At 42.9% G+C, this 12,757-nt stretch overlaps 1 protein-coding gene across 1 annotated transcript; it reads left to right on the plus strand.

Moving 5' to 3' along the window:
• The first annotated feature begins 9,104 nt into the window (after positions 1–9,104).
• Positions 9,105–11,560, plus strand: LOC127214687 (testis-specific Y-encoded protein 1-like). Its single transcript, XM_051174989.1, has 5 exons — positions 9,105–9,833; positions 10,815–10,892; positions 11,030–11,141; positions 11,225–11,370; positions 11,464–11,560. Exons 1-5 carry the CDS (start codon positions 9,225–9,227, stop codon positions 11,524–11,526), a joined length of 1,008 nt encoding a protein of 335 aa, XP_051030946.1. The 5' UTR covers positions 9,105–9,224; the 3' UTR covers positions 11,527–11,560.
• The last annotated feature ends 1,197 nt before the right edge of the window (positions 11,561–12,757 follow it).

Consider the following 12,757-nt stretch of genomic DNA (forward strand, 5'->3'; position numbering starts at 1 on the left):
CCTCTTTGCTTCTGCAGGAGAAGAAAAGCTCTAGATACCATCTTAGATGATCAAGATCTGATTTAAATACTCACGGGAACAGCCAGAATCCTGTTAGCATCCCTTGTTCTAAAGAACATAGGGAATACTAATTAGCAAAATATTTCTGGTTAGGAACCTATTGGCCATCCTTGGCTTCAGTTACAAAATATAGAGTGCTCTGGGCTGTTGAGCAGAAATTAGGCTGAGGAGTGTGTTAATATTTGCCTTCAAGGCAACTTTGGGCTCTTGACATCACAGTAGTATTGTGGATAGGATTTCTTAGCCACTACATTCCTTCTGATATTTGCCTGTCTTCTGACACCAAGTCATTATCATTGAAGACAGATGCCTACAGCCAAGTACATGGTACTTCTGTATGACAGTACTGGGCTATTCACTGAGGGTCTAATGGCCATGGCTTACCTCAGGACAGCCTGATTCAGTTCTTTGTAGAAGACATGGGATGCTGGAATCTTTCAGTGATAGTCAGGACAAGTATTCCAAAATTACACATTTTCTTGGAATATTAGCAGTCTAACAAACATCCAGCAGTCAGTTGTTTTTTGGATAAGTTAAGACAAACTTGCAAGATTTTGGAGAATGATGAACAGTCTGCTCAAGGGGTGGTAGGAAGCTTGTTTCTTCACTCTGCCCCAGAAAGAATTTTCACTCACCTTTAAGAGTTTGGAAACAGGACCCCCAAATCTGGGCATCTGCTAAAGAAAGAGGCCTCAGCTGGAGAGTTCCAGTTTCCAGTGAGATCCAACTATCCTGCAAAACCTTCCCAAGTTTCAGCTTAGCCTTTGTCCTCTTCCGTCAGCTATTGGCCAGAGGTGAGTCTGGGCCCAATTGGGGCTGCCTCTCCCCTACAACCTCCCCTCCCCTACCCCCCCCCCCGAACTCCCTGGGTTGGCCCCTGATCCTGCTGCTCCTGTGACCTGTCCCCATCGAGAGCACCCTTGGAGCTCTGATACACCCCTACCCATCCCCACAGCCAGCCTTCCCCCCCACCCTGTGCCCTACCCTGCCCATGGTCCTGCCGCTCTGGTTGAGCACTGGGACAGAGGGTGGAGCCAACAGTCCACCCTACTTCGGAGACTTCTCTGAGAAACTCTGAACAAAGGAGACCTGAATATCCACACAGGACCACCGTAATTTCCACCTGCTTGGTCTCTGACCCCACCTCCAGTCCTCTGCTGGAGTCCTGGGCTCCTCCCAGAGATCTGCCTATCTCTGCAGGTCCACTCTGAGTTCCTGCCTGCAAGATCCTTGACCCCCAAATCTGATCCTCTGCTAAAGAAAGAGGCCTTAGCTGGAGAGTGCCAGTTTCCAGTGAGATCCCACCAACATGCAGAACCTTCCCAAGTTTCAGCTCAGCGTTTGTCTTCTTCTGCCAGCCATTGGCTAGAGCCATTGGCTCGTGGCATCTTCTACTGGATCCTCAGCCCTGACCCCATCCCTAGGTCCCTGTCTGTGGAGAGACCTCTTAGAGAGCTTGAACCACACAGAGCTACACATATTGAATATCTGACCCACACAAGCCCACCGGGGAAGTACCATAGAGAGAAGGGGGAGACACCACCAACACCTACTGGAAGAAGCTATGGGAAGACAGCAATACAAGAGAACACCTAACAAGAGAAAGACAAGCATGACACCACCAGAATCTAGGGAATCTACCCCAACTAGAAAGGAACACAACAACAAAGCAGAGGAAGCAGAAGGGAATGACTTAAAAATTACCATCATAATAATGATAGAGGCCCTAAAAGAAGAAGTGAGAAAATCCCTTAAAGAAATGGAGGAAAAAACAAACAAAAAAAGTGGAAGAAAGGAACAAATTCCTTAAGAAAAGCAAAGAAAGTACAGAAAGCCAAGAAAAAACAATTAAGCAGGTGAAGGAAATGGTTCAAGACTTGAAAACTGAAATTGAGAAAATAAAGGCAACACAAACCAAAGAAATGCTGGAAATAAAAGAAAACTGGGCAAAAAATTGGGAACTACAGACACAAGCATAACCAACAGAATTCAAGAGAGCGAAGAGAGAATCTCAGGCACAGAAGATAAACTAGAAGAAATAGATTCATTGACCAAAGAAAATCATAAATCCAACACATCCTTAACTCTAAACATCCAGGAAATGTGGGACACCTTGAAAAGGCCAAACCTAAGAATAATAGGCATAGAGGAAGGTGAGGAAGCCCAGCTAAAAGGTGCTGAAAACATATTCAACAGAATCATCGAGGAAAACTTTCCCAATCTGGAGAAGGACATGCCCATGAAAGTTACAAGAAGCATACCTGAAAGACCTAAAAAGTAATGTTAATGATGGACTAACCTGGAAACCAATATCTGTTCCTTGGAATTTGCTAGCTTCCTCTCACAAGGCCCTGAGATAAGAAGAATTCACACTGCCCCTCCTTTCCTGTGAGTCAACAGGTGGTAAATAGGGTCAAGAGATAGCTGTAACTCTGGTTTGCTAAGACAAGATTAATTAGCACACCTGAGGCCCTAAGGTCTGCTGACCCTAATAGCAGACCATCAGGCCTCCAAGGGTCACATACTCAATGGACAGAGGGTCCCACCCCCTCCCTAAGCTTGTGGGTTTGCCTTTAAAAACACCTGGGCCCAGGGGAGGGGGCTTCTCCCTAGCCTTCGGGCTGGAGGAGCCCGTTTGCGCAAATGATTCCTGTTCATTAAAGCCTCTTGCGTTTTGCAGCAACTGGATTGGACATTGAGTTCTTGGGGTATCGACTGAACCTGGAAGACTCCTCATTCTGAGGGTCTTACATACCGAACCCCAAATAGGCTGGACCAAAGAAAAAAGACCCCTCGACATATAATAATAAAAACACCTAGTATACAGAATAAAGAAAGAATATTAAGAGCAGCGAAGAAAAAGGGCAGGTAACATATAAAGGCAGACCTATCAAAATTACACCTGACTTCTCCATGGAAACCCTCAAGGCCAGAAGGTCCTGGATAGATGTTCTAAAAGTATTAAGAGAACACGGATACCAGCCTAGGCTACTATATCCAGCAAAACTCTCAGCCAATATAGATGGAGAGAACAAGATATTCAATGACAAAACCAGATTTTCCCAATATGTATCTACAAATCCAGCCCTACAGAAAGTATTGGAAGGAAAACTCCAACCCAAGGAAGGTAACTATGCCCACAAAAATGGAGGCAACAGATAATCCAACTACACCAGAAACCAAGGGTAAAGCAGAACTAATATATTCACAATACCAAATCTAAATCAAACAAGCATCAACAATCAATGGTCCTTAATCACCCTCATCATTAATGGTCTTAACTCACTTATAAAAAGGCACAGGCTAACAGAATGGATATGAAGACAGAATCGATCCTTCTGCTGCATACAAGAAACATATCTAAGCTTCAAAGATAGACATTACTTCAGGGTAAGGTTGGGAAAAAGATTATCCAATCAAATGGAAATAAGAAGCAAGCAGGCGTAGCTATTCTAATATCTAACAAGTTAGACTTCAAACCAAAATTAATCAAAATAGATGAATACGGTCATTTCATATTCATCGCAGGAGAAATCCATCAACACAAAGTCTCAGTTCTGAACATCTATGCCCCTAATACAAAGTCACCCACATTCATAAAAGAAACACTACTAAAACTCAAAGCTCAAATAAAACCTTCAATACACCACTCTCAAGACTAGACAGGACCACAAATCAGAAACTCAACAAAGAAACAAAAGAATTTACAGAAGTTATGTCTCAACTGGGGTTGACAGGCATCTATAGAACATTCCATCCAAAGACAAAAGAATATACCTTCTTCTCTGCTTCACATGGTACCTTCTCTAAAATCGACCACATACTAGGTGGCATAACAAACCTCAACAGATACAAAAGAATAGGAATAGTCCCCTGTATCTTATCGGACCACCACACTTTAAAATTGGAATTCAACAACAACACAAATAGCAGAAAACCTGCAAACTCATGGAAACTGAACAATGTGCAATTGCACCACTCCTGGGTCAAAGAAGAAATTAAGGACTTTCTAATATTCAAAGAGAATGAGGACACAACATACCCGAACTTATGGGATACCTTGAAAGCAGTGCTACAAGGGAAGTTCATTTCACTAAGTGCCCATATGAAGAAAACAGAGGATAGTCACATAAGAGAATTAACAGCGCAACTGAAAGCCTTAGAACAGAGAGAAGCAAACTCACTTTATAGGAGTAGACACCAGGAAATAACCAACTTGAGGGCTGAAATCAACAAATAGAAACCAGGAATACAATACAAAACATCAATGCAATGAAGAGTTGGTTTTTTGAGAAAATCAACAAGATAGACAAACCTTTATCCAAACTAACGAAAAAGCAAAGACAGAACATGCAAATTAACAAATTCATAACAATGGACACAGAGGAAATCCAGACAATTTTCAGGTCATACTTTGAAAATCTGTATTCCACAAAAATAGAAAATTCAAAGGAAATGGACAAGTTTCTGGATAACTATCACTTACCAAAATTAAATCAAGAACAGACAAACAACTTAAATAGACCTATAACCCACAATGAAATAGAGGCAGTCATCGAAAGCCTTCCAACCAAAAAAAGTCCAGGGCCAGATGGATTCAATGCAGAATTATACCAGACCTTCAAAGAAGAACTAATACCACTACTCCTCAAACTGTTCCACAAGATAGAAACAGAAGGTTCATTGCCAAACTCTTTTTATGAGGCCACAATAACCTTGGTACCCAAGCCTCACAAAGACACAACTAAAAAAGAAAACTACAGACCATATCCCTGATGAACATCAATGCAAAAATACTCAATATTGGCAAACCGAATTCAAGAATACATCAGAGAAATCATCCACCATGACCAAGTAGGATTCATCCCTGGAATGCAGGGATGGTTTAACATATGAAAATCTATCAACGTGATCCACCATATAAACAAACAGAAAATGAAAAACAATATGATAATCTCCCTACATGCTGAAAAAGCCTTCGACAAAATTCAACACCCTTTCATGATAAAGGTCTTGGAAAGGTCAGGGATAACAGGAACATACCTAAACATAATAAGAGCAATATACAGCAAACCAACTGCCAACATCAAACTGAATGGAGAGAAACTTAAGCCAATTCCTCTAAAATCAGGAACAAGACAAGGCTCCCCTCTCTCTCCATATCTCTTTAATATCGTACTAGAAGTTCTAGCTAATGCTATAAGACAACAAAAGGAGATCAAGGGGATCCAAATTGGAAAGGAAGAAGTCAAAATTTCTCTATTTGCAGATGATATGATAGTTTACATAAGGGATCCAATAAACTCTACCAGGGAACTCCTACAGCTGATAAACACCTTCAGCAAACTTGCAGGATACAAGATAAACTCAAAAAAATCAGTAGCCCTACTATTTTTAGATGACAAAGAGACAGAGAAAGAAATCAGAGAAACATCACCCTTTACAATATCCACAAGCAACATAAAGTATCTTGGTGTAACACCAAACAAATAAAAGACCTATATAATAAGAACTTTGAGACTCTAAAGAAAGAAATTAAAGAAGATACCAGAAAATGGAAAGATCTCCCATGCTCTTGGTTAGGTAGTATAAACATAGTAAAAATGGCAATCTTGCCAAAAGCAATCTACAGATTCAATGCAATCCCCATTAAAATCCCACCACAATTCTTCACTGACCTTGAAAGGATAATACTCAACTTTATATGTAAAAACAAAAGACCCAGGATAGCCAAAACAACCTTATACAATAAAAGAACTTCAGGAGTCATCACAATTCCTGACATTAAGCTCTACTACAGAGCTATAGTTCTGAAAACAGCCTGGTATTGACATAAAAATAGACAGGTAGACCAATGGAATCGAATTGAAAATCCTGATATTAACCCACACACTTATGAACACCTGATTTTCGACAAAACAGCTAAAATTATACAATGGGGCGAGGACAGCATCTTCAACAAATGGTGCTGGCACAATTGGATGAGGGTGTGTAGAAGACTGCAGATAGACCCATGTCTGTCACCATGCACAAAACTCAAGTCCAAATGGATCAAAAACCTCAACATCAATCCAGCCACATTGAACCTCTTAGAAGAGAAAGTAGGAGGTACCCTTGAACAAATTGGTATAGGAGTCCACATCCTGAACATAACTCCAAGGGTACACACACTGAGAGAAACAATTAATAAATGGGACCTCTTCAAACTTAGAAGCTTCTGTAAGGCAAAGGACACAGTGGACAAGACCAAACGGCAGCCCACAGACTGGGAAAAGATTTTCACCAATCCTATATCTGACAAAGGGCTGATCTCCAAAATATACAAAGAACTCAAGAAACTAATAACCCTATTAAAAAATGGGGTACAGAACTGAAGAAAGAATTCTCAATGGAGGAAATCAAAAAGGCTGAAAGACACTTAAGAAAATGCTCCACATCCTTAGCTATCAGGGAAATGCAAATCAAAACAACTTGGAGATACTATCTTACTCCTGCCAGAATGGCTAAAATTAGAAACACCAATGATGATTCATGTTGGAGAATATTTGAAAAAATGGGAACACTCCTCCATTGCTGGTGGGAGTGCAATCTCATACAGCCATTTTGGAGATCAGTATGGCAGTTCCTGAGGAAAATGGGAATTAGTTTACAACAGGACCCGGCAATCCCCCTCTTAAGCCTATACCCAAAGGATTCACATCCATGCAACAAAGTCATCTGTTCAACTATGTTCATATCAGCACTATTTGTAATAGCAAGAACCTGGAAGCAACCTAGATGCCCCTCAATTGAAGAATGATTAATGAAGATGTGGCACATTTACACAATGGAATACTACTCTGCAGAAAAAAATAATGGTATCTTGAAATTTGCAGTCAAGTGGATGGCACTTGAAGAAACCATCCTGAATGAGGTAACCAAGTCACAAAAATAGGAACACAGTATGTACTCACTCATATATGGATTTTAGACTTAGATCAAAGGATCACCAGCCTATAATTCACACCACCAGAGGAACTAGGATACAAGGTGTATTCTAAGAGATTCATATAAAGTCCCTCACAGAACTAGGAAGGGACAAGTCCCCCAGAGCTCAGGTAAAGTGGGGGAGGACAGCTAATGGAGAGAGAAGGTGGAGAAAATGAGGGGGGGGAAGGAAAGTATGTGCAACCAGGAAGATTTAGCCTGGTTAGGAATAGAAGACAGGAAAGAGAGAGAAAGAAAGAGAGAGAGAGAGCCAGGAGAGAGAATGTAAAAGAGGGAGCCAGGATTGGTTTCAAGATAAAATTAAACACAAAGAAACATCTAGAGAACTACAATACTGCTGCCAACTAACAATTTGAGTATCTGTGGAAAGGCTACCATAAATGCCCTTCCCAGAGAGTGAGATCAACACCTAAGTTCTCCATGGAGCCCTCAACTAATGCCTGTTGGAAACAGGAGCAAACACCCATACATAAACACTGAGTCGAACTAGAACCCAGATGCAGATGGAAAGGACAAGACCATGCGGTAGAAGCACATAGAGACAGCTTACCTGAACAAGGAGGAGCTAAGGGCCACTAGACTGATAGCTGGGGAACCAGCATGGGACTGACTCAGGCCCCCCTGAATATGGATCTCAGCCAGAAGGACTGAGCAGTCTAAGAGACCTCAGACAGTGGAGCCAGGATGTAGCCCTGGTGCACAAAAGGACTTTGCAAACACATCCCCCATGGAGAGATAACTGCCTTAATCTAGAGACAGGAGAGAAGCCCTAGTCCCTACTTCACATGACCTGTCAGATCTACATGACCCCAACTGGATGGCATTCCCCTACATATGGAATTGGGGTGGGGGGATGGGAGGGGAGGGTGGTTAAAGTGCATCTGAGAGGGCAGAGAGGGTAAAAGGGAGGGAAGGAGGGAAGGAGGGAGGGTGAGGGAACTGGGATTGACATGTAAAATAAATTAAATTAAAAAAAATGCTTTGACTCCAAAATTTAAGTTCAAGGACAATTTCCTGGGTAAATGATTTCTATTTTTGTTTCCACAGAAAATGAAAAGATGTGGATTCCTTCCAGACTAATGTGGTTTGATCAAGCCTGACCCCCTGAAACAGAGTACCAGGTCATCCTACATTCAAAACAGCTGGACAAATCAGCCTTACAGACTATAGCCAAGATTTCTGAATCTTCTTCAAATCCCCCATGACAGTGCCCCTTACCAGCAGGAAGTAGTTTGGAAAGAACGACCATAGCAGGCAACACAGGCTTCCATGGATTTTTAAAAGATTTTATTATTTTCCTCATTTCACTCTTACTTTTTCTCCCTCCAAGCATTGCCACATATCCCATGTTGTTCTCTTCCAAATTTTGTTATCCATTTTCATTCTTTACACACACACACACACACACACACACACACACACACACACACACACGCTTTTTATTTTTTTGTTTTTGTTTTTGTATTTTGTTTTTTTATGTATATAACTAAGTCCATTTAAATGAAAACAAACATTTACAGACAATATTTGGGAATTTGGGCGTTGTCACATTAGTATATATAAAGGTTTAGGGGCAGGGTTTCTTTACTGAGCAGAAACGTGTCTCAAGGGAAGGGACATGAATGACTTTGTCAACAGTTTCAAGATTTACAAACATAATTACAAGGACTATGAAATCACCTATCTGTCCCGATCAGCCCTATGAGTAAAAGTACATCAGAAAATCAAAATTACATCAGTACTCCTCAAGTGCCTGTGTCAAAGAGTGTGGTTTAGTGAGAAATGACATGATGGAATGGATAGGTAGGGTGTCTTTATTCCCCTGTTCTATGCACACTCTTGAAGAAGGTGCCCTTCTTCAGGGTCAGAGGCACAGTCATGAGGACACCTTCAGAGGTGGCAAGGTTTGGGAAGCCCACACAGAAACAAACACCTAGAGGCTGGTCATATGATCACTAGGCTGTATAGAGGTGGGAGAGGTTATCTAGGTGATTCATAATGTAAGACAACCTGAGGGCTGATCTCCTGCTGATGTCATAGTACCCCTTATACTCCCAATAGCATCTGAGGGTGTGGGTCAAAACGCAGGCTGGTGGCCACTCACAAGATTGCCATGGTGTAGCTGTGAAGTCTCCTGCTGGCTTGTGGCACGGGCACTTGGTACATGTTTGGCACACATGGCAAGTCCCAAGGAGGACAGTGAGGGTGTGGTTCTCCAGGAACTCCGGGATCTGGTCCTCATGGAAAAGAACCTTCAGGGAGGAGAGGCCCCAGTACAGGCACCGGAGCAGAGGCCAGCTACTCCCTCTGGGGACAACCAATCGGTGAAGCCACTGGTTGGTGGTTCTGTGGAGACCTGGGTACCTCTTGCAGAGTCGCTGCAACATAGCCACACCTGGGAGGAATCGATCGAGCCTGTTATAGGGGAGTCGGAAGGCACAGACTTGGTGCAGGTCAGGAATGAGAGTAAGAATGAAAATGCAGATGAGTACAAGCAGAAGGGTGGACCAGATCTAGGGCCTGAGCTGGGGCAGGCCCTGGAGCAGGCTTGTCATTCCGAAGACCAACATGGGACACCAAGACTGCCACAGTCAGGTCAAGGGCTTGCACGATGCGGATCTAAGATGGACGAGCTGGAACATCTTCAGCTCGAGCTCAGCTATGTGAAAGCGCGCTATAATGGAGCCTTTGCCAAGATAAAAGCAAAGGTAGCCAAAATGCGCAGATTATACTTTGAGCGAAGAAAGACCATAATCCAGGCCATCCCCGGCTTCTGGCCCAAGGCTGTATCCTTAAGTGTTCACAGTGGGCATTTTATCAAAGAGGGAGAGTTGAAAGGGAGAAACTAGCTGATGAATGAGGACAGTGGGTCGGCAGTGGAAAGAGTCCAAAGACTAGACAAAGGACTCCAATCTCATAGCACTAAGTCCAGAAACTCATCGGGGATGGGTGCTAAGAAGAGTGTGTGATTTGGATAGAAGACTCTGGGGAGGCTCACCAATCAGTACTGGGATTACTGTCATTACAGAAGGGGCATTGTACAGAAAGTCTATGATCTGCCCTTCTATTGTGAGGGAAACAGTGATCAACTTTAGCATCTGCCCATGTTGACACTGCCTCATTAAAGATCTCAGCTCCCTGATAACTCAGGGATTACAGGATGATCATGGGGATGTGTATTTATTGTAGAATTTATCTGGGGCTTTAGATACATTATGATGTCATGAGTATCTGGGTCAACTATCCCCTTGACCCAGAAGCAGCCTGCATGTGAGCAGTATGCCAGGCCAGGGATGCACTGGCATATAAACACACCCTTCTCCAAAGCCAAAACTGCAGATACAGCATCCCACATATCCTTAGTGATATCCCACTGATCCTTAGTGACTTCTGCCTACCATTGAATCAACAGCTCCTTCTATTGTCCAGTCAGCTCATTTCATTTCTCAACTGGGCATACCAGTTCCCTGCCTCCAACTGGACTGCTAATATTGGCTTTTTCTAAACATCCCTCTGGCCTGGGTAGATTTCCAAGTCTCAAAGAGTGTGATTGTCACCTCCTACAGATTCTCAGCTTTTTATAAAACAGGAGAATCAAAATAGATGTCATCTCAGGATGGGAGGGGACACAGCACAATGAAGGATAGGTCTCATGTCCACATGTCTGTGGGGGCTCTTGTTCCAAGGTTTTCTCTCCATACACAGTGGCCTACTTGCTTCTAGCTATCCTTTACATAGAATAGGAGGGTTCCTTGACCCAAAGGCAGATGATGAACCATCCCCAGATGTCGTCCATCATCACCAACCAAGATCAAGACTTACTTCGCTACATGTTGACCTTGGAGGTAAGTTGGAATTGTGTCTGGGAAGATAGAAATGGGGTTTCTGGAAAAAAACAGATGTGGAGAGGCATTTTCATTATACTATGTGGGCTCTCCTAGCAGACAGAGATTTCCCTCTTATTTCCTCTACATCTTGGCAGGTGGTGGAGTCCCACCTCGGGCTGAGGATGTGCAGGATGATGTTTTTCTTTAGGGACAACCCATACTTCCAGAATGATATTGTCACTAAAGACTATGATTTCAGCATCACTGGTATGTATGGCCATAGATTTTAGGGTGTCGCCTGGGGAGCAAATGTGGTGAACTCTGTACTATACCATATTTCTTTCCTGCAGGATACAAAGAGTCAGATTCCAGTGTGATAGAGTGGCTTGGACAGACTGAGTATGGTTATGCCAACTTCAAGCTGGACACCACCAGGCTTACTTTCTTCAGCTGGTTGTGTACACGCAAGCTTCCTGGGTCCAGCAGGATTGCCGAGGTTTTGTTTCCCTTACCAACTGTTACCTAGACTGTGGGTGGGTTTCCTTAACTCCGGGGGAGTTCTTATTTTCTATCCTCTTTTTAATCCCAGATCATCATGGATGACCTGTGGCCAAATCCGCTTTACTATTACCCTAAGGAAGACGAGCCATGAAGGGAGAATGAGGACCTAGCCAGGTGAGCAGACAGGTTTGCCCTCAAAGTGTCTTTATTATCATATGTCCTGAGAGATCATTGGAGAATGACACAATGTGTGGCCTCAAAGCTTTACTGAGCCAGGAACAAGATCCCTCCAAGTGAGAGGGAAGGTTGTGGATATGGATGGGTATGCTTTACACACCTCTCAGGTAGTAATCTCACCCACATTTGGAGATTGGGTTGGAATAAGCACTTGAGGTTTGCCATTCTTTCCCTTTAAGCACCCTGGATTAGAGTGGCTCACCCATGTCCTTCCCCTTCAACTACACACTTCTCCACCTCAGATCAACATGGCTCTTCTGTGTATGCTCCTCTGCCCAGGTCTCTCAAGTGCTGTTTAATAGTCTGCTAGTCTTGACCCAACTAAAGCTTGTATAAAATGCACTGGCTGTGCAAGTGAACATCTTAGACAGACCTTTATCAAGCAGTCAGGGAAAGAAAACCTCCTTTTATCAGGATCTGTGATCAACATTTCCATGAGTCCCTGTGTATGTATGTGCTCATATGGGGATGCATGCCTTTTATGTTACCTACTTGTGCATATCTGTGTATGCACATGTCTGAACCCAGATGAGGGATGGTTTTGAGAGTAGCTTGTGTTAGGGCAACATTCATTAAAGACTGGAAAGCATCTAGGAAGAAAAGAATATGATTGTTCTCTGTGATTCTCATGTTTCTCCACAGCATGAACTAAGAACAAAGCATTTCTGTCTGTAGACCAATATGAAGATGCACCACTTGTAAAATGGAACTGAATGGAATAAATGCTGGCAAAGGTCTCCTAGCTTCCTGTTGACTCCTCATTGAGTGATCACAGTAAATAACACCCATCCCTTGTAGCTAATTCATATTCACCCACAGTGTACTTGTCTGGATTAAGGAGCGGGATATAAGGTTGGAATAGGAGATGTAAACATTGCATTGCCACGGTCTTCCCAGCCACTGGGGTGCTATTAAGCATATCTAATGGGCAAAAGAGTCTGAAGGGCAGAGTGGATACTGACAGACAATTGTAGTCCATTCCCCTATGGCTATTTACTCCAGTGAGTGTTTGGACTTCCTGTAGACACAGATTTAATGCATCCTGTTGAGAAGCAAGTTGTGGGGAAGGTAGGTACATTTACAATGTTTGCCCCTTCATATTGAGTAAAAGATCTCCTATGCTCCAAGATTGGCAATTTATGGCT

The sequence above is a fragment of the Phodopus roborovskii genome, unplaced genomic scaffold (genome assembly GCF_943737965.1).
Source record: "Phodopus roborovskii unplaced genomic scaffold, PHOROB, whole genome shotgun sequence".
NCBI lineage: Eukaryota > Metazoa > Chordata > Mammalia > Rodentia > Cricetidae > Phodopus > Phodopus roborovskii.